Raw genomic sequence first — 27,341 nt, forward strand, 5'->3', positions numbered from 1 at the left:
AGCTCCTCTTACCCAACCCCAGCACGAGGGACACTGGACTTACCATCTTCCGTCCATATTCTTGCAAAACCGTCATATGAACCTGTAGCCAAGAGTGTTCCATCGGTCTGAGGGCCAGAAAGAGACACAAACCCACAGAAACAACTTAGGAGTGGCAGCACCAAAGAAGCTCAGAGAGCCTCTCCCAGGATCCCAGTACACTGGAACCATTTGCCACTGCATGTTCTTTAATGACAGAATTAAAAATACCATGCTGAAAGTTACCACAAGACTTTGCAGAAAATAAAAAAGCAGTCAAACTGTGTGCATCCCACATGTCAATGCATATAACCCCTGGTGCTGAAATCCCAAGGTGGAGAGTCACCTTTTCTGGGCTGCACATCGTCTCTCTCCAGGAGAACTACCCTGGGGTTCCCAGCCTACCTTCCCACCACGAGGTCACAGGCTCATTTTGCTAAGGCACGCTCACATGCAAAGATATGGCTACTGAACACACAGCTCATTGTCTGCCAAATGCAGCCTTGTTAAGAGCTCTTAGAAGCCAAGACCAGCCAGGCACGGTGGCTCACGCCTGTAATCCCAGTACTTTGGGAGGTTGAGGCAGGTGGATCACATTAAGTCAGGAGTTCAAGACCAGCCTGGCCGACATGGTGACACCCTGTCTCTACTAAAAATATAAAAATTAGTCTGGTGTCGTGGCGTGAGCCTGTAATCTCAGCTATTCGGGAGGCTGAGGCAGGAGAATTGCTTGAACCCAGGAGGCGAAGGTTGCAGTGAGTCGAGATCACACCACGGCATTGCAGCTTGGGCAACAGAGCAAGGCTCCATCTCAAAAAAAAGAAAAGCCAAGACCACCTCTCTGGCAGCCCCTCAGGGTGGGGCTGAGCACACGGGACCGCCTGTCTCCTATGTCTGCATGGGCTCCATCCATCACTGCAGCCCTCGCCTGGTGGCTGGCAGGTTTTACCGATTTCAAAGTGCCCAGGGGGTGGAAGATGCTTACGTTCCAGTCTAGTGAGGTGACATCTTTGTTGCTCGGGACGTCGTGGCCCCCTTCTCGTATACAGTGCCTTAGCACGAGCTGGGTGGAGCACCCGTTGCTATTCTCATTCAGGTTCCATATCCTTGCAGTTGAGTCTCCGGATCTGCAGAATAAAAACACAGGAGATAAGAAGCTCTCCACTGCTTGCTCTCTGGCCAGATGGCATCTTTGGCACGTGCTCTTCTGTCTTTTTCATACCTCTGGATCCCTGTTTCCCTCCTTGCCATCGTTGTGTTCGGTAATGTTAAATGCCTTTGTGTTCCTTACCACCCCATGGAGAAAATGACTTGGAACTATGGCTTCTCCACAATATGAGACATGTAGAGAAGTGGCTCAAAGAGTCGCCCACTCCCGGGTCTGCCCACACTGAGGTAAGATGGGGAGTGTGTGTTCCTTAAGGCAGAACCCCAAAGAAGGGCAAGCAGCTCCCATCTCCCCAACCCTGGAGTGCCCCCATCCTGACATCCTTACCCAGATGCAAGCAAATCACTGACAGGGTTCCAGGCACAAATGAACACCTCGGACTCATGGCCCCGAAGGACTGTGGCTTTGTTGGATGGAATCTCAATCTCCCCATCTACTTCCATTGGCTTCACGTGATTATCTGTCATAGGAAACACAGAGAGGTAAGTGGCTTACCAATACAAGAGAAATGCTCTTAAAGGGCGCTGTGGTTTCCGGAAACATCTTGTTTTTATGTATTAAGTAATACTACCTCTGATGATTCCTTTCTTTTCTTTTTTGAGGCAGAGTCTTCACTCAGGCTGGAGTGCAGTGGCGCAATCTCAGCTCACTGCAACCTCCACCTCCCAGGTGTAAGCAATTCTCATGCCTCAACCTCTCAAGCAGCTGGGATTACAGGCGTATGCCAAAACACTGGAGTAATTTTTGTATTTTTAGTAGAGACAGGGCTTCACCATGCTGCCAGGGTTGGTCTCGAACTCCTGGCCTCAAGTGATCTGCCTGCCCCAGTCTCCCAAAATGCTGGAATTATAGGCATGTGTCACTGCACCTGGTCGACTTCTGATGATTCTAGGGAAATCCTGGCTTTAGTGCAATTTAGTAAATATTTTAGATTTCTTTATATTTTGACAGTCTTTAAATTTTTGAGGAATAGAAACAGTTTGTTAAGTGCAGTGGGTCACACCTAAAATTCCAGTGCTTCAAGAGGCTGAAGAGGGAGGATTGCATGAGACCAGGAGTTCAATAGCAGCCTGGGCTACACAGCAACACCTCATCTCTATAAAAACAAAACAAAACAAGTTAGCCAGGCGTGGTGGTGCGCACTTGTGGTCCCAGCTACTTAGGAGGCTGAGGTGGGAGGGTCACATGAGCCCAAGAGGTTGAGGCTGTAGTGAGCTGACTGTGCCATTGCACCCCAGCCTGGGTCACAGTTATTCTTTACAACTGGGGCCAGTTAACCACAGCCCCTGAACCACGTCTAGTCTCTGGCTGCTTCTGCATAAATAAAGTGTGACTGGCACGCAGCCGCTCCTCATGTTGTCAAATTGCCTGTGGCTACCGTTATCGGCTAAACGACGTCCCCCTAAAATTCACATCTTGAAGCCCCAATTTCCAGGACCTCAGAATGTGGCTGTATTTGGAGACAGGGCTTTCAAAAAGGTGAGCAGGGTAAAAGGAGGTCACTAGGGTGGACCCTAACCCAATGGGACTGGTGTCTTATAAGAGGAGGAAATCAGGACACAGACACACCAGAGGAATGAGCACGTGAGGACAAGGAAAAAAGAAGGTCTCTATAAGCCAAGGAGAGAGGCCTCGCGAAGGAGCTAGGCCTGCCCACACCTTGATCTCTGACCTCCCGCCTCCAGAACTGTGAGAGCAAATTCTTAAACTGCCTGGTCTGTGGCCTTTTGTTACGGCAGGGGGGCTGACTCTCACAGCTGCTTTTGCACTACGACAGACTTGAGCAGCTGTGACAGAGACTGCATGACCCTCAAAGCCTGAGACATTTACTGCCTGTCTCTTTAAGAAAGTTTGCTAGCTCCTGGTTTATACTCACGAAAAAGCAGCAATAGGGCTGGGCGGCGGTGACTCACGCCTGTAATCCCAGCACTCTGGGAGGCTGAGGTGGGTGGATCATGAGGTCAGGAGTTTGAGACCGGCCTGGCCAATATGGTGAAACCCCGTCTCTACTAAAAATACAAAAATTAGCCAGGCTTGGTGGTGTGTACCTATAGTCCCAGCTACTTCGGAGGCTGAGGCAGAAGAATCGCTTGAACCCGCGAGGTGGAGGTTGCAGTGAGCCGAGATTGCACCACTGCTCTCCAGCCTGGGCAAGAGTGAGACTGCGTCTCGAAAAAAAAAAAAAGAAAGAAAAAGCAGCAATACAGACTGATCATCAAACAATTAGCCATGGGTAACAGTTTCACAATACGGCGAGGAATTGAGCATGCTTTGTTGTATGTCTTTCGTAAAGGTGCTTTGGTGGAAAACCTGGGAAACAGAAGCAATGTGATCTTAGGATACCTGGCACTGAGTAAGGAGTTTTGTTTATGTAAAAAGTAAGGAAACGCCTGGTGGTCCTGCTTGGCTCAAGAAGCCTGATACAAAAGATTCAAACAGCAATGGGACTTTTGGTGTTTCTGCCATGCTCCGAAAGTGTCATCTGGCTGGAAGAGAGGAAAAACATCTTTCTGCGTGTGGCAGATCCACCGTCCCTGGAGATGGTAAGAGAGAAACCAGCATCCTAGCCAGTCACGCAGTGGCAGGGGGCCTGGTAACTCCAGGCAGGCATGGCAGCCAGGATTTTTATTCTTATCAAAATGCAGCCTTCCAACGCTCCTGTCTCCACAGATTGGGCTGTGGGTCAGGTTGGGGTAGCTGTTCCGGAATTTCAACTGGGGTGAACTGGCCACATGCACAGAGGAGGGGGGCCAGACTCTTCTTTTCCTTCCCCACAATTGTGGACCTTATCAACAGAAGGCTGCTGAGAGGTCTTTTCCTTTTATCTGAGGCAGGTGGCCTTTCTGTAACCCTATTGCAATAGAAACGTTGTTAACAATCTGTGAACCTTCTATTCAATGCTGGATCTGATTCTCCAGAGAATTTGTTAGCTGGTGCCTGTGGATGGTAACTTGCCACAGGGCTTGACTTGGGCGGCAGCCAGCTGGCCCTCTACACACGAGAAAGTTGTGGAGTCGAGACGTACCAGGTTAAGACACCAAAGTCATTGTCTGCTCAATCTTCAAGGACTACTGGGCTACATGGCTACTCCAAGGAAAACAACTTTCTTTCTTTTTTAAGACAGTCTTGCTCTGTCGCCCAGGCTGGAGTGTAATGGCGTTATCTCAGCTCACTGCAACCGCCGCCTCCTGGGTTCAAGCTATTCTCCTGCCTCAGCCTCCAGAGTAGCTGGAATTATAGGTGCCCACCACCACGCCTGGCTAATTTTTGTATTTTTAGTAGAGACAGGGTTTTGCCATTGTGGTCAGGCTGGTCTCAAACTCCTGACCTCAGGTGATCCACCTGCCTTGGCCTCCCAAAGTGCTGGGATCACAGGCGTGAGCCACCACGCTCGGCCAGAAACAACTTTCAAATAAGGAAGAACACACACACACACACACACACACACACTACACCATGCACAGGTGCACACACACCCAGACACACGTGCACAAGTACATGCAGATATATACATGTACAACATACATATACGCACACGCATACTCGCGCGTGCACGCACATACACACACAGTATGCCATGTGCGGCACACATGCTTGCTCTGAACTTACACCTTGAGGTGGCATCTCTACGGGTTTCTAGATCAGTTTGTCTAAGTGGAGCAGGTTCTCTGGGTAGAAATTTGGGCTGTCTCACTTGCCACATACTCGTGGGCAATCACCTAACAGGGACTGATGTCCTAGGGTTTTGCAAAGACCGAATAAGCCTATGCACAGTGTCTGGGACCCAGTGCCCTTGGCAGGAACTGTGAGCGAGCTCAACGATTATACTCAATGTGGAAGGCTGCAGGCTGAGACTAAAGGTGTCCACGAATGAAACACTTTTGTGTATCATGGGCAATAATCATATGTTAGAAGAGAGTTCTCAGGTTAGCAGCGCAGCATTTCCCAAAGTTGAAGATGAGGGTAAAGAAGGTCAGGTCAGGCCGGGCACGGTGGTTCACGCCTGTAATCCCAGCACTTTGGGAGGCTGAAGTGGGCAGATCACAAGGTCAGGAGTTCGAGACCAGCCTGGCCAAAATAGTGAAACCCCGTCTCTACTAAAAATTAGCCAGGTGTGGTGGTGGGCACCTGTAATCCCAGCTACTTGGGAGGCTGAGGCAGGAGAATTGCTTGAACCTGGGAGGTGAAGGTTGCAGTGAGCCAAGATTGCACCATTGCACTCCAGCCCAGCAACAGTGTGAGACTCTATCTCAAAAAAAAAAAAAAAAAAAAAGAAGGTCAGGTTCAACAGTTGTGATGGAAAAAATGGAAAGGGAAGTTCTTCCAGCCAGATCATAAGCAAACACTAGAGAGAAGCTTCTAAGACATTTATAGCAGGCAGATTTCTAAGAAGGCATTCGGATTTGCCCAGATTCAGAAGAAAACAATGAACCCAGAGAGACCCACCGAATTCCCAGAGCCCCCGCACTCACTGATATCATGTGCTCTGATCTCTTCCCCATTCACCGGGGTCTGTGCATTCTTTGGTGGGTTTTGCTGGGAAACTCCGGCTGTGGTTGAGGTGGCCGCCGAGGCTGCCGCACTGGCTTGCTGCTGAGCGAGCTTCTCTCGGAACGCCTGCTGCCGTGTCTGCACCACATCGGGCATCACAGCATCTATCAGTGACAGGGACTCTATGGGGCGGCCGTCGAACACTGTGCCATCCTGGGGAAGCAAGCCAAGTGACAGTTGTCAGCTCACGTGGGTGAGGGCTCTGGGAATGGCCTCTGCTCTCTGGGCAGGAGAAATGCAGCAAAGTGGAGCATAGATAGCTGAGTCCCAGCAACCAGGGGGCTGAGGGGGAAGCGCACGGACCCGGAGGCTGAGAGCCCGGGGTGAAGAGATCCCACAGTGGGCGGGAGGACAGGGACGGTGACATGGCAAACTGTCGGTAAGAACTAAGTATGACAGCTGTTCTGAGTGTCAAACCCGGGGTGGGGTATTGCAGACAAAAAGGCCATTTATTCTTGACAGAAAGTGCTATCCCTGAGGCCATGATTCTCAACGGGAGGTGACTACTTCCTTTGGGGGCATTAGGCAACTTCTGGAGACATTTTTGGCTGTTATAACTAAGGGAGGAGGGGTGCTCCTGGCATCTGGCGGATGCCCAGGACAGCCCCACCATGGAGACTCATCCAGCCCCAAATACTGTGTGCTGTGGTGGGGAAGCCCCGCCCAGGTGCTATCGCCCGTGTGCACCATCTCTGCAAATGACCAGCCATGATACGGGAGGGTAATGCTTCAGAAGCAGAGCCCTATGAGATGGCTGTACCATTCAGGATTGGATTCTGGGTCTATCTGTCCATGGGATTTAATAAAATAGGCACTTGGTACTACTTGAAATGACTCCTTGGGTTCAGGGTTAGACTAACTACAGCCATGACACAATTGACATCATTTCAATTCATGATTTTTTGAACATCCTTTGATTCTCTGATTTCCATTTACCATAAAAAGCTTTCCACACATATTTAAAAATACAGCAGGAAGTTGTTTCCTTGGGAAGCATGCCAGATATTCCAATCAGGTGAACCTCACTATGCCTCGGGGTTGTATCTGGTGGAAGTGCAAATGCATTTTTATATGCTCTGAACCTGAATTACCTCCGAAATGAGGAAAAATGGAAAGGCTCAGGTTTCAGCTGAAGAATAACTAACTAAAACATCACCCCAGATGATTTCTGATTACAAGACAATATTCAAAATAAAGAATACAACGTATGCAAAGAACTAGCTGCATCAACCTCCTCAGCCACTCTTCGCCCTTCCTCCTTCATATGTTCACACTCAAATGAACAAGCATATCACAAAACACGGTAACTGTCCAAGGTCGTAACAACACATCCTCACTTCACCTCCAAGGGAACGTTCTCTCTCTCCTCTTTTCCTTAGAGACAGGGTCTCGCTCTGTCATCCAGGCTGGAGTGCAGGAGCACAGTCACGGCTCACTGCAGCCTCAAACCCTTGGCCCAAACTGATCTTCCTGTGTTAGCCTCCGGAGTAGCTGGGATTACAAGCATGCGCCACTGCACCTGGCTTATTTTTTTTTATTTTTTGTAGAGACAGGGTCTTGTTATATTGCCCAGGCTGGTCTAGAACTCCTTGCCTCAGGCAACCCTCCAACCTTGGCCTCCCAAAGTGCTGGGATTACAGATGTGAGCCACTGGGAACTGTTGTCGCCCTTCCAAAGCTTTCTCCTTCACAGCATGTTACACTGCTTTCTCTTTACCTTTTAAAAAACTCTTAGACAATCACAAAGTAATATATTGTTTTTTCTTTTTTTTTTTTTTTGAGACAGGGTCTCTTTCTGTCACCCAGGTGGGAGTGCAGTGGTACAATCATAGCTCACTGCAGCCTTAAACTCCTGGCTCAAATGATCCTCCTGCCTCAGCCTCCTGAGCAGCTTGGACTTAATAGGCACACACCACCATGCCAGGATAATTTTTTATTTTTTTAGAGATGAGGTCTCACTGGTCTCGAACTCTTAGGCTCAAGTAATCCTCCCGCCTTGGCCTCCCAAAGTGCTGGGAGTACAGGCTTGAGCCGCTGTGCCCAGCTCCTATTTTCCTTCTTGCACTTTCGCCCACCATTTTCTGAAAGCCATGACTCTGAAGGCGCTGGTGTTTTTTCCTCTCTTGTGCTCCTTTTTCCCTGGCAAACCGGCCATCTCCTCTTTCTCTTCTTCACACTTGGTGCCCTGGATCTTCCACTGACTCCTTCTGGCCCTGTCTAGTTTCCTCATCTGTAAAACACACACATGTGTGGCTAAGAGGACATGTCCCCAAGGTCCAGCCAGCCCTCAGATCTCAGGATACCCGTGACTGCTTTTCTCTGCTCATTGCCTTCTACCTCTCATCTGTCGAGAAGCCTTCATAGTTTCCTATGAGAGAATCCTGGAAGAATGTGACCGCCAGGTGGGATGGATCATGGTACACTATGGAAAACTTGGGTAGAATCACGTGCCTCGGTCAGAGCAGGAGAAAGATGGGCAGAGGGAGAAAGCTGGGGGGATTGAGCAATCAGTAACAGGGATTTTCTTTGGTCCCAGTGCTTTGTGAGGCTGAGGCAGGAGGATCACTTGAGCCCAGAAGGTCGAGGCTGCTGTAAGCCATGATTGTGCCACTGCACCCTAGCCTGGGCAACAGTGTGAGACTCAGTCTCTAAAAATAAAATAAGAGAGACTCAGGTGAAGGTGGCAGGAAAGGCTGTGGATCCCAGAAGTCCCTAGAAGTCAAGGGGATCTTCATTGCAGAATCACGAGACCAGAAGAGGAGGGGACAAGAGAGGATGAGGTGTGTGGTTTAAAACCAAAATTGGTATAAAACTGGCACAACTTCTCACTGTGGGCCAATCTCAAGGAGGGGATCCAAGCCAAGTGCATAGTTTTAATGTGCATTTATCTTCCCATCCCCTTACCCTATCTGTTCTACAACGAACCTGGTAATGAAAGCATCCTGAGATCCTCATTAACACAAGAGCCATTGCTTCTCTGCCCTGATGCAGCCTCTGGTGATGCTCTCTGTCAGGTTCCCCCAAAATACAGATTCCACCTGACCACGTGTGGGGCCGCTCTCTAGCCAATCTGCTCCAGGAAATCAAGGACAGCAAATCTGCTAAGTGCAAGGCAAACGTCCACTCCGAAGCCCAGAGCATCTTTTTCAGATGCGGCAGTGTAATTGTTTACATGAGTCAACAGCCAATGATTCTATATTTAACTAAAAAACACAGAACCATGTGGGAGGGGCACCGGAAGCTTGCTACTGTGTCATCCCTGATCAATAAGGTATTAACACAAAGTGGAAAAAAACCCAACTTCCTTTCTTCTTTTTTAAATTTTATTTTAGAGATAGAGTCTCACTTAGTTGCCCAGGCTGGAGTGTAGTGGCGCAATTATAGCTCACTGAAGCCTCAACCTCTCAGGCTTGAGTGATCTGATCCTCTCAGCTCAGCCTTCCAAGAGGGGGGCTACAGGTGTGTACCACCACACTGAGCGAATTTTAAAATTTTTTGTAGAAATGCTGTTTCACCATGTTGTCCAGGCTGGTCTCAAACTCCTGGGCCCAAGTGGACTTCCTGCCTCAGCCTCCCAAAGTCCTGGGATTATAGGCATAAGCCACTGTACCCTGCCACTGAATTAATCCCAAATGCCTGAGGGATATGCATGTTAGTTTCCAATGTATTCCAAGCTCTTGCAGCTTCCCAGGGCTCTGCTGTTTGGGACCGAGCCCGGCAGCTACATACCTCATTGATACTGATCTCGGCCTCTACATACTGCAGGCCCTTCTGGAGAATGGAGATGAGAGCGGCCGGCGGCACTAGTGTCCCATTGATGTTGGACTGGCTGATGTGGCTCTCGATCCCGAATGTGAAAGCCGAGTGGGAAAAACCTGCAGCAAGAGGGGAAAGCCGAGGTTGAATGAGACCCAAACTGACGGAGGGAGGTGCAGCCGTTGAGATCTGAAGGTGGCCTGTAGATTTCAAACACACTTAATTTGTGGGGACAGACATGGCTGTAGAATGCCCAGAGATGCTTCTGATTTGGGTTCAGTAAGGTAGGAAAGGGCAGAGGGAAGAGGGATTTCAGACCCAGGAAGATCAGGTTGGTATGTGATGAAACAAGGGCCTTTAATGGTAGACCCGTTTCAGTGTTATTAATAATAAAACAGAACAGACAATAGAGTTTGCCCTGCGTGCCCCGGCTGGACATATCCATTACCGAAATGTGGCTCCAGGCTCCCCCCAACTCTGTGGTTCGTATGACTCTACAGAAGCTCATGCTGAAGTCTCTCTGTGTCACCCCCTGCAAGCACACAGGGCACCTTTCTTCAGCCCAAGATGAGGGAACGGCAAACGCTGACCCTGAGTGCTCCCAGCACGTGGGGCAAGTGCATCACAACCCAACATCTGAAGACGGAGAAGAGACCGATCTCGACTGACTTGTGTGGCGCTGTCATTTTCTCCAAACACTGGGAATTTTCTCCTTGCTAATAGATGCTGGCTCTTTTCCGTTCCTCCCCCACTGCGTGTCTTTCACCGCTGCTGTAGGAAGCTGATCAATGATGCTTGGCAATTTAAAGGTGTTTTCAGATCAGCTTTGGATGAAGGCTCTTGAATGAAGCTGTTGGGAAGGGGATCAGGACTGAATACACAGAAAGCCACGCCTTGCTCTTGTGGATGATGCCTGCTTCCAGGAAAGTAGGCAACGACACTGGGCATGTATGTGGAGGTCGGTGGGGTGACGGGGAAGCTGCAACAGCCCTTCCTCAAGGAGAGGGAGGGAGGCGGCATCCTACTGCCAGCAAGTCTAGGCTGCTGCAGGGAGTTTCCTAAAACAGGAATCCCCGCCTGGCAGGGCTGGGTCACTTTGCTTGGTGCAGAGGTGGACTGGGGGTGTATAGGAGCTTGAAATCCTTGGGAGTTGGAGGTCATGGGGGGATCTCATGTGAGGAACATGGACCCCCATGCTTGTCTCCCTGGCAACAGGTGGGACAGACACCAAGGCATTCCCATGGTGTGGCTTTCAGCTCTCACACTGTTTACAACCTCCCCGGATGAGGCAAATGAGCAGGAAGCAGGGAGTTCTGAAAGTGGCCACTGTACCTCCCTGGTTAGGCCACTCTGCAGGCTGAGGATCTGGTTATCCCAGGAGATGGGACTGTCAGCCTTGCTGGGCGTGTGCTCCTCTTCGCCATCTTTCATTCAGCCAAAGGGGGGCAGTGGCAGCCGGCTTCCCTCTGCTTCCACATCAGTGGCCTTCTGCCTCTCCTTATCCAAATACAAACTGACCTTGCAATAAACAAAATGCTCGCCAGATGGGAATGTTTGCTCCTCCAGGAGAGGAGCTCTGTGCTTTGCTCTCCTTGCTGCTTTCTGATACTTCACTTTTCTTTGTCTACTCCCTCCTCCTCAATCCACCCTCTGTTCTGTCCCCATCTCCAGGTTGTAAAGAACATATCAAATGTGTAGTTGAGATTTATCTAATAGAGTAATAGGGTAGCTGCTATTAATTTTACAATCAATTGCACAGAGCCTTGTATATTTCTTTACGAAACTAACCGCCTACATCAGGTTGCAAAGGAGCCCTTTCCAGGTTCCCCTATCTCCAAGGGTTCCTCCGCCCCTGTGTTTTTGGAGGATATAAGCCAAGGTTCTTTACAACAACCTTATCTTTTCCTTCTAACTTGTTTTCTCTCTCTATATCCACCTTCCTTTTCACCTACCCACTCCTACCAAAATGAAGCAACCCACCCTTGAATTCACCAATGACTCTATTCTCCGCCATGCTATACAGAGTTTTACCTGCAAGCTTTCATCATTGAGATCTTCGGCAAAGTGTGGAATAGAAAAACCTCAGTCAATGAATACAGCGGGACCTCACTGCATTCTTGGCCCAACGCTCTATTGCATGAACTCTTCCTTATCTACTCCGGGCCACGGTGATTCCTCTCTCATAGACATCACGACTCTCATGGCTGGTAGGAGCCACTCACCTGGCTCCTACTCAATGGCTTTAAGTCTCTCAACATCATTCTGTCACTGTCCTTCTTCCTTGATGAATCGGGTCTCTGAGATCTTTTGAGGGTAACTGACAGGTTCCTGTTGCTCAGTTTGTAGGGGTGGGGCTGAGATCCAAGCCTGGGCAGCCAGAAACTATTCTTAGCCACCATGAAACAGCATCTAGAAACATCTACCGAATGCACCAGAATCCAGCATTAGGTGCTGATGAGGGTTCCTGACAAGCAAACCTCATGGCTGATGGAGCAATTGTGGAAGGAGAGTCTCATGCTCCTGGCATATTTTACTCATCTACTCTCACTCATTCATTCCCACAAGCAGCACTGGGCCACAGAATTGATACCTGCAGTCATGTGCTCTGTGAAACAGAGCCGATTCTGACCACATTACCACCTTCAACCAAACCTGGGCACTCTGTCCACTACCTCAGTCTCTGTAGCAGCCGTTCAGAGTGGGTACTGTTTTTGTTTCAGATATGAGGACAAACACTGGAAATATCAGGTAACCCGCCCACGGTTTATGTGATAAGGAGCTGAACTAAACTGTGAACCATAGACCATGTGACTTTGAAATTCTGCTTTTTACTTTACCCTCCAAGACCCACAGGCACAGAAACCAAAATTCTTGAATTCTCTGCATGGACACAGACTCCATTTCCAACTGGTTGCTCAGCTAGACCACTGGCAGCTCTGAACAACAGCCAGCTTGGGTGCAGCTCAGGCAACTCGCAAAGAATGGTGTGCAAAGCTCAGTCTAACCCACGGCGGGAGTGTGCCCTTGATTTCTCTCTTATCTGGGTTTTTAACGTTAAGAACATGGTTTGGCTGTAGAGAAATTTATAACTTCATTTCCCTACATGACTATGCTCTCCAACATCGATTTCATTTCTAGACCATGTGGACAACAGTATTCACATTCAATTAAGGCTTCTTGGAACATGGAGATGAACCAGTAAAGATGGATGAAAGGGTGCAGTCTCAGACTTCTGCAGAGAGCTGAAAGTTGTCTAGTGGAAGGCATATCCTACGCAGATGCATAATGACAAAAGTGCAGAATAGTTCTACAGGGGTACCTTGAAGGTCTTTCATTAGCTTGAGTCCTCTTTTGGAGAGGGTAGGCTGTCATGACTGGAAGTTAGGCACTTTCATAAAGACCTGGGAGATGTACATTCCATACCACGGTTAACAGAAGTCTTCCTATTTGCTGAACTTTTCACTAGCTGCATTTCTTTGAATGGATCTCTACATGGGCTCTAGAGCAACGGTTTTTCAGTCCATTTCCTCTAAGATTTTCTTACTGATTTCTGATCATGTGATCTCGTGAAGGCAAGAAGGAGGGCTGGGTTCTGTCCTCCATCCGCCACTGGGTGCCTGGCCCATGCCACTTCATTTGGCTGGGCCTGCATTTCCTCCTCTGCGGTGCGGAGATAAAAAGTACCTTGAAGTGCTGATGAGACACACAGATGGGACAGCAGCCAGACCCCTGACACGTTTGAAGGAGAGAAGACCACAGTGAGTCAAAAGGTCACTGTCCCAGCTTTCCTTGTTGGAACAATGAGGATGGCAGATGAAATGGCTACTAGGATATTTTCTAGTTCTGATATTCGTTCTGGGACAGCAAGATGCGTGCTATGCTCTGAATGTTTGTGTCCCCCCCAGATTGGTATGTGGGAGACAAATCCCCAAAGTGATGGTGTTAAAAGGTGAGGCCTTCATGAAGTGATTAAGTCATGACAGCTCCACTCTCGTGAATGGGACTAGTGCCCCTATAAAAGAGGCTCAAGCAAGCTACCCCATCCCTTTCACCATGTGAAAACACAGGAGGAGCCATCCATGAGGAACAGGACTTCACTGGACACCAAATCTGCTGGCGTCTTGATCTTGGACTTCCTAGCCTCCAGGACTGTGAGCAATACATTTCGGTTGTGTATAAATTACCCAGTCTAAAGTATTGGTTACAGCCCATACAAACTAATACAATGCCCAAGGACTATGTAATAGAGGCTGCTTGACCACTTCCTCTTAGGCCTGACCACTTCCTCCTAGGCCACAGTTGCTGGAACCAGGTGCCAGGGTGCTGTGGAAGGTAATGTCTTGGAAGACATGGTACCTCCAGGGAAGATGCTTCCCTTCTAGGGCCATCCCTGCCTCCACACCTGCCAGCATCCCACCCCTCCCACCTGGACTCCAGGGCTAATGGGTGCATTCATTTGCAGTCTGCCAGAGTGGTAAGACTTCAGTGCCTTGTGCCTCCTCAGCTTTCCTGCATCTCTGAACACATCTGTTCTACCCAACAAGACATCCGTAGGAACAAAGACCAGAATGTCAATGATAAACGAAGCACCCAGGGCTGCTCCAGCAGCAGGTGCAGAAGTAGCTAACGGGCAGGAGAATAAAGAGCTTGGTGGTACCTCGATGAAAGACTGTGTGAGGGTGATGGGTTAGTGTCCTTGCTGTCATCAGTAGGTTAGCCTAGAGACATTCCTGAAGACAGCAGGCTTGCCACTTACTTAGGAGGTATATCCCTGATGAATCTCTTGACAGCAGGGTTTCTCAACCACAGTATGGCTGACTTTTAGGCTGAATCCTTCTTTGCTGTGGGAGACACAGTCCCATGCATTGTACGATGTTGAGAAGCACCCCTGGCCTCTACCCACAAGATGTCAGTAGCACACTCCCATTGTAACAACCAAAAATGTTTCCAGATATACTCCCATCAACCCTACCACGGTTGAGGAATTGACACGCTGAAAGGCTACCACCCCCAGCTCTACTCTCCTCAAGTTTCTGCTTGATTCTTGGTTGCTGCTATTGAAAAAGCAAGCTACTCTCTACATGCAATTGGTCATAGACCTTAGATAACACACAGTAACAGAGAATAATCAGATGAAGTAAAATTATTCCCAAGCAGAAAAAAAGAATATAACCATGATAAACTGAAAGGCTTACACAAAAGACCACATTTTATAAAGGATGCTAGGATTTTCCATGTAGAGTCCTGTCCATTTGGAATGGACAGTACAATAGTCTCACAAGAGAGGAAACAGTCTGCACAAGAATGCATCTCATCTAAGAAGGTAATATAAACGGATTTAAAACAAACCAAGTACAGGTATTGTGTTTCTTGCAACTATGACACTGCCAAACCATACCCCTCACAAGTGGCTCCACAAACCATTTGAGTTGTACAGTGAACTACTGTGCCCAGCTAATGCTGGCCTGATTCATCAGCAAAATCTGCTAAGTTATCAGTCACTGGCCTTTAGAAATACCGCTTATTTGGCAGAGAAAAGTAGACATTTAATACTCAGGCAGCTGTGGGGTTGGTTTTGCATCTTCAGCTGAAACAAATACCAAGGGTGTTAATTTGTAGCCTTAAAACTTGAATTTTTATTACATATTTAACAGACTTACATGCTTGTAAATACTGACAGCTATCCAAAGCTGATGGGCACCATGTGCTATTTGTACACCGTCTAGATCATGGGCTTGTAAACTGAGGCCCACAGGCCAAGTCTGGCTCACTTCCTGTGTGTGTAAATAAAGTTTTATTGAGATACAATCACACCCATGAGTTGATGTGCTGTCTATGGCTATTCTCACACTACAATGGGGGAGTTGAGTAGGTTTAACAGAGACCACATGGCTCAAAGAGCTGAGGATATTTACTATCTGCTCCTCTACAGGAACAGTGTGCTGACCTGATTTCATATACAGTTGACTCTCCATATCCGACAGTGCTGCATCCACCAATGCAACCAACCACAGATCAAAAATATCCAGAAAAGAAACACAAAAATCAATGCGACAGGAATAATACAAATAAAAAACCAATGCAATACAACAAATGCAGCATTTACATTGTATTAGGTATTCTAAGTAATATAGAGCTGATTTAAAGTTCACAGGAGATGTGTATAGGTTATATGTAACTACTATGCCATTTTATTTTATTTTATTTTTGAGCGGGAGGCGGGGAGGGGAAGAATCTACTATGCCATTTTATATCAGGGACTTGAGTATCTATGGATTTTGGTATTAAAGGGGGTCCTGGAACCGACCCCTTGTGGATACCCAGGGATGGCTGTACACACAAAGTAGCAGTAAGCAAATGTCACGGCCTCCCAGATGACTCGCCTCTGTCCTCTCCGCATCTCTGCTATACACCTGTCTTTTCTCTTTGCTACCACTCTGCTCCCTCACTCTTCCCCAGCCCTTCGTTCATCTCTCCCCTTCTAATATGCCTGACAATAACAATGATAGCTGGTGTTTAGTGAGCGCTTTCTTGGTGTCAGGCAATAGCATACAAGCTTCGTGTGTGCTGCCTGATGCAACACAAAACCACTGCGGTAACTTCCCTGATCACAAGCCACCTACTGCTCTCCTTTTCCAAAGCAGTCGAGGGCCAGCAGGCCTGGATGAGCTCCCTCACCTCAGTAAGGCCTCCCAAGCCTCTGGTATCCCATTCTAAAGCCATGCCAGCTCTCACTGTGCTCCAAGTATATGCCTACTTTCCCATAGGGTGACTTCACTCATTTTGGTCTCTTGATCTGGACCAGTAGTTCTCAAGTGAAGCTGTTTTCGTGCCCAAGAAGAAGACATCTGGCAGTGTCCGGGTGGGTGGGTGTCTATGTGCTACAGGCATCGAGCAGGTAGAGGCCAAGGATGTGGTTAAACATCCTACCATCCATAAGGCAGTCTACCACATCAAAAAATGATCCAGCCCCAGCCAGGCATGGTGGCTCATGCCTGTGATCCCAGTACTTTGAGAGGCTGAGGAGGGTGATCACTTGAGGCCAGGAAACCAGTCTGGCCAACATGGTGAAACACCATCTCTACTAAAAATACAAAAATTAGCTGGGCAGGTGGTACATGCCTATGGTTCCAGCTACTCGGGAGGCTAAGGCAGGAGAATTGCTTGAACCCAGGAGGCAGAGGTTGCAGCGAGCCAAGATCACGCTACTACACTCCAGCCTAGGCAACAGAGTGAGACTCTGTCTTCAAAAAAAAAAAAAAAAATCCAGCCCCAAATTTCAAAGTGCAAGGGCAGGAAACTCTGCTTTAGAATTCCCTTATCCACGCCTGCCAACCTTCTCAGTGATTATGGCTACAGCCAGGCCTCCCTCTTCCACAGCAGCCTTCCTCATGCTCTCCACTGACGTGAGTGCCCTTTTCTCCAAGCTCCCTCAGGACTCCTCCCCATCCTTCTGTCTTATCACGGTGCCGTGCACTATGTCCCACGTTTCCCATGCATCTCTTGGCTTCTGAAAAGACTGATGCCCTTTGAAGGCAGGAAACCTGTCATAACACACAGAGCACCCCTCCTCAGTACTGCTGAAAAGATTCATGATGAATGGCTCAGAGAAAGTGGTAAATGATGTCAATGAAGGGAAATAAAAAACTGAATAAAACTGAGTCTTCAATATTTTTAGAAGAGAACTTGGAAGAAAAAGGACAAGAATTGATTTAGGCACAGCAGCAAATGGAAAAAAACAACTGAGTTTTTAGATAAAGATGACTGTCATACAAATGATAGTCTCTAAACATCAAAGAAGACTCTTGACCATATATACATATACCTGAATAAAAGCTATTACATTATTCAAGAAAAATAGTAATGACAATAAAGTTAATGACATTGAGTGCTTACTTTGAGTGCTTTATAGGAATTAAACCATAAATACTTGGCAATAATCTATGAGTTAGTCCAAATAAATCCATATTACAGATGAAGAAACTGAGTCATGGAGCAGTAAAGTGATTTCCATGAGAGCACACAGTAGCAAGTGACCATCTGACTCCCGACTCCACACTCTTAACCCATACACCACACACTACCAAAATGTGTTTGGAAACTTTTGGTTTAAAATACCATTCTTTTAAAAGAGGAAGAAAACCACTTAATTAGTAACACCATTTATATTACAGTTTTCAGCAAAAATAAGTTGCAAACATAGTCTACGTTGTGACAATGAAGCTGAATGCTTCCTGTATCACAGAAAGCAAACAGAGATAAATTGGATCTTCCAAAAAGGCTCACATATTAGACAGCTAAATTAAGAAAAAAGGGGCTGGGCATGGTGGCTCATGCCTATAATCCCAGTACTTTGGGAGGCCGAGGTAGGAGGATCACTTGAGCCCAGGAGTTCGAGACCAACCTGGGCAACACAGTGAGACTTTGCCTCTCTACAAAAATAAAAATAATAAGATTGGCCAGGTGTGGTGGCATGTGCCTGTAGTCCCAGGTACCCAGGAGGTTGACGTGGAGGGACTCCTTGAGTCCAGAAGCTGGAAGCTGAAGAGAGCTATGACTGTATCATTTTACTCCAGCCTGGGGGACAGAGTGAGACACCAGTCTTAAAAGCAAAGGAAAGAAACAGAAGAGAAGAAAATAAGGAAGGAAGGATCACATCAGACGCAATGACTTAAGAATCTGGTACCATTTCTTAGGCTTATGGAGAGAACACACTTAACCAGGTGCTCTGAGGCCTGGATCTGCCCTTATCAGCTTCCCTGGCTTCCTTTTCTGAACACTGGACAGGTGAATTCAATGATCTACAAGGTTCCTTTCAATTCTAAAATTCTATGTAGAGAAAATAAATTACCTTACTGTCCCAACAAAACCTGAAGGGTTTTTAATTTATGGAGGTGACTGAGTGACAACACAAAGAGGCTAATGTCATTGAAAGAATGTATTACTCAGTTCCCAAGGAAGGGAGTATGCTGGGGCATGCCACGCCATGCCACACAGGGCAACAAGAAACTTTATCACACACAGGGACCAAGAAGCTAAGAAAGAGAGGGAGGAACTAGGAGTGCACCTTTATGACTACAGTAGTCAGGAAGTAAAGGGTGGGGACATCCCTTATTGGATAGGAAGTGAAAATACATGTTAGACTTTGTGGCTGGGAGTTTTATAATGATTTTGGCACGCCTGCAAAAGCCACCTTATGAGAGATAAACAACTTTGATTGTTGGTCTAGCCCTATGATCAATGGATACCAAACAGCCATTGGTTAACACACTTGTCCAATCCGGTGGACTAAAGAGAAGGGGTTTTACAATAGAGTCATTATGAAACCAAAACGTACATGGAGCACTTCCTTTTGTTTCTGCAAATGCTGACATTTTTCCAACCTCTCTATTCATAGTGGAGTCAGCACAGCTTCTCCTCAGGTCAGTATTTCCTGGATCATAAAGGTTTCTCCAGCAGGACTACAGCTGCCTGGAAAGCTGCCCACTTTCCTCACAGTGCTGGGACAAGGTGGTGGAGGTGGGGAGGGTGTGAGAAAAATAAAGATGGAAGAGAGGCCAAGGATGAGGAAGTGGTAGCTGGGTTGAAACATCAAACAGTGAAGAAAACAGACACACATGCACACTCTCACGGAGTAAAACAGAAAAGGCGAGAGAATTCGAAATCCTATCTTCATCTGTGGGGTGAATTCACTGCCAGTTCCCTTCTCTTCAACAGTGATGGATTAGTCTCACCAGAGGATTACATTTTCTGCCCAAGAAGCAGTTCTTATCATATGTAAACTCCAGTTATATCCATGGTAAAAAGCAAAAAAAATATGCTGGGGAGAATTCTTTTTGCTTTTGTAGTCTACATCACTGAACATGTCCATATCAGCTTTCCATTTTAATGTGTTTATATGAAAAAAATCCACAAGGCCCAGTCCTCAACTCCCATCCTAACCCCCGACAACATTTTGCTACAGAAAATAGACTGCAGTGAGAACATTTTTACGTGCTGCAGACCTGTTTGAGATGACCCACCATAACATGGAATTTACTGTAAAGTGAAACTGCCTCGGATGGCATCCAAAAGAAACACCAGAAGGATCTCATTAAAACAGGGTTTCGCCATAACATCTGGCCTGGACCCCAAGGGTGGCGGCTGAGTACAGCTCAGACCGCTGACGAACGCAGACCAGGCACCCTTGCCAAGACTATTTTCATATCCTCTACAGTTGGGGAGCATCCAGGAGGGAAAAGCATTATTCAGGCCATAAACTCACGTGGCTACTTCCTCTCAGGGCAATGGCGGGCTGGGACAACGAGACAATCTTGGAGGGGCCTGGGCCAGGGTAGGGGGTGCTGCTTCCTGGAAATGCTCACAGAGAATCATAGTGGAGGTGATGCCAGGAGAAGCCTCAGCTCTTGCTGCAAGTCAGCCACTAGGAAGAGCTAGGCTCAGAGATGTTCGTGTCCTCCAGCCGCACAGTGTGGTCACCACCAGTTTGGAACACTCATGAATTCTGGATTCAATATTTGGAAATTGGAAGACAGCATGAATGCTAAACCTGAGATTTACAATGGATACCACCATTGCAAAGCACAGTCAAACAAAAGTCAAGATATGACTTTGGGAATGTAAGAGAAAGCAATTTGGAAGATAGAGAAAATAACTCACATTGTTAAACAATCAACACAACTCCTGTTCTCACATCAGGGGATTTCTTCCAGCCCCTCTTCTCTATGCATCTTAATTTCTTTTTCTTTCTTTCTTTTTTTTTTTTTTGAGACAGAGTTTCGCTCTTGTCACCCAGGGTGGAGTGAACCGATGGTGCTATCTCGGCTCACTGCAGCCTCCGCCTCCCAAATTCAAGTGATTCTCCTGCCTCAGCCTCTCGAGTAGCTGGGATTACAGGCGCATGCCACCACGTCTGGCTAATTTTTATATTTTTAGTAGAGATGGGGTTTTGCCATGTAAGCCAGGCTGGTCTTGAATTCCTGACCTCAGGTGATCCACCTGCCTCGGCTTCCCAAAATGCTGGGATTACAGGCGTGAGCCACCACACCCGGCCTATGCATCTTAATTTATATGTATAATCATTATGGTCACAGAATATTGTATCCCTGTTCTCTTTTGCCTAACACACTATAAGTATTTTCCCTGGTTGCTGGTTGGTTTTGATAGATACCTCTGTGGTTAATTTTTCACCAAGCAGGCAAGTCATCCTTTACTCACACTATGTCTAGTTTTAGCTTTCAACAATGAATCAATGGCTTCTAACTGGACAGGTTCCCATGTCTCAGCTAGTGTTAACCTGCCACCAACCCTACTTGCCAGCACCTTTTCCTCATTCCTGCCATCATGTATCCTAGGTCCCCGTCACCAAGATGGCGCATGCTCCTGAAACGCGCCAGATTTGCTATGCCTCAGGGCCTGAACTCAGGCTCCTTCTTTTTCTTGAAGTGTTCTTTTCCCTTTGCCTAAAAACTTCTGGTTCAAACACCCAGCTCAGATGGCACTTTATGCCCTTTCTCAGACTCCTGGAGAAAATGTAACAACTGCTGTATTCCTGGACATCAAGTACTCTCTGGTAGCCACCACACTTCTGTGGTACTCAAAATAATTTTAGGTAGCATGAGGGCAAATGTTTTAAATTTAATAGCTATTTGAATGTATATTATGCAAACAATAGAACTAAATGAAACTAGTATACTAATAGGTACTGGTACATTTAATAAAAAGCAACTGTTTCAATTAAGAAAAATATTAAAAAAAGAACTCCAGGTTTATGCAAATATGGTGAAAATTCAGATAATGAGCAAAGAACTAAGACTGGCACCAGGTGTGGTGGCTATGCCTGTAATCCCAGCACTTTGTGAGGATGAGGTGGAAGGATTATTTGAAGCCAGAAGTTCAACACCATACTGGGAAACAAAATGAGACCCCATCTTTACAAAAAATAAAAATAATTAGTTGAGTGTGGCAGCACATGCCTGCACTCACGGCTACTCGGGGGGCTGAGGCGGGAGGATCATTTGAGCCCAGGAGGCTGAGGCTACATTAAGCTATGATCATGCCACTGCACTCCAACCTGGGCAACAGAGAGAGAGACTCTGTCTTTAAAAAACAATAAACAGGTAGGGTGCAGTGACTCACGCTTGCAATCCCAGCACTTTTGGAGGCCAAGGTGGGTGAATCGCTTGAGCCCAGGAGTTTGAGACCAGTCTGGGCAACATGGTGAAACACTGCCTCTACAAAAACTACAAAAAATTAACTGGGTGTGGTAGCACATTCCTGTGGTCCCAGCTACTTGGGAGACTGAGGTGGGAGGACTGTTTGAGCCCAGGAGGTTGAGGCTGCAGTGAGCCAAGATCATCCCACTGCACTCCAACCTGGGCAACACAGTGGGGCCCTGTCTCACACAACAAATATATATGGGGTGGGGGTGGGGAGGAGGGCAGGCAGCTCCTTCTCTGCTGTCCTGCCCATTGCAACCTTAAAATATATTTTCATACTTCCTGTAATAAATCTGCTTTTCTTTAAAAATTAAAAATATATGTATTATCTTAATTGTTGTATTGCTATTTTTAATTGTTTTTCCCATTTATTATTATCATTTTTTGTTTTTTGAGAAAGAGTTTCGCTCTTGTCGCCCAGGCTGGAGTGTGATGGCACAGTCTCAGCTCACTGCAACCTCTGCCTCCTGGGTTCAAGCGAATCTCCTGCCTCAGCCTCCCAAGTAGCTGGGATCACAGGCATGTGCCACTACACCCAGCTAATTCTGTATTTTTGGTAGAGACGGATTTTCATTATGTTGGTCAGGCTGGTCTCTAACTCCTGACCTCAGGTGATCCACCCACCTCGGCCTCCCAAAGTCCTGGGATTACAGGCGTGAGCCACTGAACCGGGCCCCCCATTTATTTTTGATCCACAGTTGGTTGATTTGTAGATGGGGAAGCTGTGGATATGGAGGGCCGACTGTATTTGAAAGCATCATGTGGTACACCATAGTTACAGATACATATGTGTGTGTATGTATATAAAATTTTTATTACATTATTTTCAATGAATGATGAATAAGCGAAAACATGAGAAAGATTACAAAGCCAGATGGGTGATGTTCCGAATCGCAGCTGCATGACCTCCCTGAAGTGACTTGGGTAGACCAGGACCTTCTCAGCACCTTGGGTTTCTCATCTGTAAATGATGGAGCTGTTTCTACTTCCTAGGGATTGGTAGGAATAAACAGTTTCATCTGTCAATATTTAGAAGCATGCCTGTCACACAGGAAGTGCTTGATAAATGTGAGATACTGTTACTATGGCAAAGCAATGATGGGGGATAGAGGCAACACTGACAAGGGTGGGATATGTGGTGCCAGGCGGCGGGGAGGGAACCGAAGGCCAGGAGGCAGCAGGAAAGATACCATGGGAAAAAAATGTTTGAATACAATCCTGATGCTTTTTTATAAAACAGTGCTAAGTCTGAATGCTTCTCTCCACCCTTCTAAATTCATATATTGAAATCTAAACCCCAAGGGGGTGGTATCAGGAGGTGGGGCCTTTGCGAGGTGATGAGGGTAGAGCCCTCATGAATGGGATTAGCGTCCTTATACAAGAGATCCCAGAGAGCTCCCTCGCCCCTTCCACCATGTGAGGACACAGCAAGAAGGTGGCGTCTGTGAACCAGGAATCGGGTCCCCACCAGACACTGAATCTCCCACACCTTGATCTTGGACTCGCAGCCTGCAGAAATGAGAGAAAGAAATCTCTGTTGTTTATGGTATTTTGTCGTAGCAGCTCAAATGGACTAAGACAAAGAGTGACATAATTATAGGGCAGAGGAAGCTTATCTTTGGAGTGGACAGACCATGGTAGGGAAATGGTGATGGTACCAAGTGTGGGATTACATTAAGGAGTGCCCGTAAAGTGCCATTCAAAATATCAGAATGGAGAAACATCAAAATGGAGAAATTGGGGATACACACTGTGACATGGGAGGGAGGAATCATTGGAGAGATTGGGAGTGGACACTTGGACTTGGGGGATCAGTAGAGAGACTGAGGATGGGACCCAGACTTGAGGAGGAAGGAGGGGCATGTCACTACAGGCAAAGATGTGGGAGGGGAAAAAAGAACATCATCTTGGGGCCAGTAGTAGTTAAGAAGTGAATGGAGAAGGAGGCACCAGCAAAGGAATGTACAGAGACTTCAGGGAAAAGGGACAGTGTTGTGTGTGACAGTTCAGACGACTCGCTTGCTATTCGGTCTGGAAAGCAAGAAAGGGAATGGAATTCAGCATAAAACATATCAACGCTGGACACTTTTACGGTCACATTAGAATTTCTGAGCGGGCAAGTCTTGAATGTAACAGTGAATAAACTTGGAAGACAGGCACTTTAGTGAGTGGCTATTTCATCTTATCTAAAACAGGAAAGGTGGTCTCTCTTATTTCACATCGTCACCAATTTTTAAAGTAGGAAGTGAAATTGAAGACTTATGTGGATCTTCAACACAATCTAACCTTTTTTGTGGGTGTCAATATCAATAAAGACTTTTTGACTACATTGAGCAAAATGTATATTTCAACAACTGTAATTTATAAACACTCAACTGATTTTCATTCTAATTGCTTTTTCTCCCTCTAACAAATTAATGAGTATAAGAATGGCAAGTCTTAATTTACAACAATAAACTCAGAAAAGATCGTACAAGTGAAATTGAACTGGAACCAGGAAGGTGGAACGGTTATGAACATCTGGAATACATGAATTTCTGGATTCCTGCATTTTGCTACTGTAAGTGGTTATAATCACACCAAAAGAATAGTTTAGCAAAACAGTCTTTTCAAATAGTTTGTTTGCAACTAGCACAGTTATGAGAGGGTTGGTAAGTGAACAATTAGCCCCTTCATACAGGCCTCTTCATAACCTCCCATGTGAGCAGAGGCTCTACAACCCGATGCCACTGTATTTAGCAAAGGGAGAATGGACATACTTGGTAGAGGAGTATCAATTATTCATGCCACACAGCTGGCCAGGGTGATGTGCTATCCTCTTCTATATGAAAGACCTGGGTATCACGTTCTCCAGCTACTTACCCACTCCTACACACTCTTAGAAGTTATTTTTTAAAATTGACATCTAACATACACATAAATGCACAAATTACAGATATAAAACCCCACCCAGTTTTCCATGTGACCTGGGCCTGAGGTGGTTTGGATAGTCATGTATTCTCCTATTTTCCTTCTGACCCCTTCAGCATGGGCTGCACGCCCACAGGAATGGCCCCCAATAAAAACCCGGAGCGCCTAGGTTCAGGTGAGAGTCCCTGGCTGGCCACTCTCCCGCAGGTCATCGTATTCCCGCTTATTCATCCTATGTGGGAGAATTAAGGGCCTCTCTGTAACTCCACTGGGGGTGGCCGCCTACAAAGTTGTCCTTAGTTTCACCTGGACTTCGTGCCTTGAGCCTTTTCCCCTTGCTGATTTTCATCTGTATCCTTTCATTGTAATAAACCATGAGTGTGGCAGCTACTGAGTCCTGTGAGTCCTTCCAGCAAACCACTGAGCCTGAGGGTGGTCTTGGGGGTCCTAACACACCAGCGAAATGTGCTGCTCTCACTTAATGAGATCACATCAAGGCATGAGCCATTACTGTTTCATAGAGTTTCAGAGTCCTTTCATCCTCTACTAATGTGGACATTTTATTCAGGTCTTCCTTATTTTATTATTTGATGAAACTAATGTTTTCCTTTATTATTCCTAACGCAAAGACTGCCAACACCTCAAAGAAATGCTGGCCTTCACTATTTCATAAAGATTCTTTTTTTAAACAGGGACACACATTAGCAATGTAAAAGAGCCACTGCAGTCAAAAAATATTTTTAGAGACTCAGCTGAACAATAAGCCCTGAACTTTTGTTTAAATTAAGATAGCTGAACCATTAAAATGATTTCCTGAATCCATGGAAACGTGTCTTGCATAAGAAGGCATTCTGCGGCCCTAGGAAACACAGTGGAGTCTACGGAGTAATTTGTCAGCTGCTAGGATTACAGTGGGCAAAGCTACTTAATCATTTTTGTAGATGCAATTATTCACAAATATTAAGAGTAATGTAACCACCCAACGGATTCCCCTTGCCCGCTGCCTAGACAGAGCTGATTTATCAAGACAGGGGAATTATAACAAAGAGTTTAATTCATGCAGAGCCGGCTTGTACGGGAGACTGGAGTTTTATTGGTACTCAAATCAGTCTCTCTGAAGGCTCAGAGATTAGGGTTTTTAAAGATAGTCTGGTGGGCAGGCGGTAGGGTGGGGAGCATGCTGACTGGTTGGGTTGGAGATGAAATCATAGGGAATTGTAGCTGTCCTCCTATGCTGAGTCAGTTCCTCGGTGGGGGCCACAGGACTGGTTGGCAGGTCCAAGTGGGGCAATCTGGTTGTCAGAAATGCAAAAACCTGAAAAGACATCTCAAAGGCCAGTCTTAGGTTCTATAATAGTGATGTTATCTTCAAGAGTAATTGGGGAAGATGCAGATCTTATTGACTTCCAGCATAATGGCTGGCAAATTATTTAGAATTCAAGCCCCTCTCATCCTAACTTGGTGGCCTTTCATTAGTTTTACAACAACATTTAGTTTTGGGGAAGGACTATTATTTAAACTATAAACTAAATTTCTCCCCCAAGGTAGCTTGGCCCATGCCCAGGAATGGGCAAAGACAGCCAGCCTGTGAGCTAGAAGCAAGACAGAGTCAGCCACATCAGACTTCTCTCAGTCAAAATATTCTCAGTTAGTTATAATGTTTGCAAAGATGGTTTCCATCCCTTCCTTTGAGTTTTATAACACCTTATTCTTAAGGTGTGGGCTATGAAGATGGAAAAAGAAGAGACGACTTCTCTATCTTCTTCCCGCTGATGGTGGGCATAGTGGGTACAGCTGTAGACTCCAAGGTAAAAGGAGTGTTCGGAACCCCTTTGCAGCTGTCTGCATGTACTCACGTATGCCTGGCTGGGGTTTCAAGACTTGCATGACAAGGGCATTAGCATGCTCATCTGTAGTTTTGGCACAGCACTTAAGTGAACAGTGAACTATAATGTCCTAGGATAAAAAGTGAAAGTCCTAGCTTCTGAAGCCTTTTCAGACTTGACCTGAAGCTCTGAGGGACCCAGGTGTACATCTCTGAGAACCAATCAGACATGGGGCGGCTAGCAGAGAGAGGGCCAGTGGTTGTTAGACAGACAGATTGGGATGGACAGGAAAGAGCATATTTAAATATACTGTCCCATATCTTTTTAGGTCAGTTTCCTAGTCCTGAGACTAGATCAGTTAATTAAACAGCTGTTTCCCACATCAGCAAGTGGCATTGCAGATGGGTTAGGCCTTTTTAGTTATAGATGAGGAAGGTAGTGAAAATCTGACACGTTTTTGTCGCCTGTATTATAAGGAATAAGCTTCGGCTTGCAGGGCCTCAGGAACAAGGTAACAGCATTTTATTGAGTCTAAGTTAGAAAAGTGGAAGAAAAATCTGAAGGCATTAGTTTGGGGACTTGTAGCCCACAAAGAATTCAGGGTTAACAGAAAATAATAAAAACTCAAGAAGTTTATAGTTTTTTGAAACATAATTTTTCTCTCTCCAGTCCCCATTTTTATTAAAGACAAATCATAGTAGGACAAATTTACTTGCAAAATAAGTCTTAGTCTTATTATGCTTGGACTGATTATTTGTATAAAGTGCAGCAAGAATAATTATTTGCCATAATAGGCTCTTTCCTCCACCCAAGGTCTCAAGATAACTTGGAGCTTCCTAGGCCTGCCAGAAAATGACATTTTTTACTTACCACAGGTCAGGAACCCTGTACAGAA

At 46.4% G+C, this 27,341-nt stretch overlaps 1 protein-coding gene across 6 annotated transcripts in view; it reads right to left on the reverse strand.

Annotated features, from left to right (window-relative positions):
- Positions 1-27,341, reverse strand: part of TBL1X (transducin beta like 1 X-linked) — a 247,265-nt gene that overhangs the window by 24,768 nt on the left and 195,156 nt on the right. For all 6 annotated transcript variants that reach the window (XM_012433976.2, XM_012433979.2, XM_012433981.3 and 3 more), the window contains 5 exons: positions 9,466-9,611; positions 5,659-5,890; positions 1,514-1,646; positions 1,004-1,145; positions 44-107 (listed from right to left, as the gene is read on the reverse strand). In XM_012433976.2, coding sequence (XP_012289399.1) covers positions 44-107; positions 1,004-1,145; positions 1,514-1,646; positions 5,659-5,890; positions 9,466-9,611 — 717 coding nt within the window. The remainder of the gene's footprint in view (positions 1-43; positions 108-1,003; positions 1,146-1,513; positions 1,647-5,658; positions 5,891-9,465; positions 9,612-27,341) is intronic.

Source organism: Aotus nancymaae, unplaced genomic scaffold (assembly GCF_030222135.1).
Source record: "Aotus nancymaae isolate 86718 unplaced genomic scaffold, 86718_ANA_hifiasm-v0.15.2.pri h1tg000058l, whole genome shotgun sequence".
Taxonomy (NCBI): Eukaryota; Metazoa; Chordata; class Mammalia; order Primates; family Aotidae; genus Aotus; species Aotus nancymaae.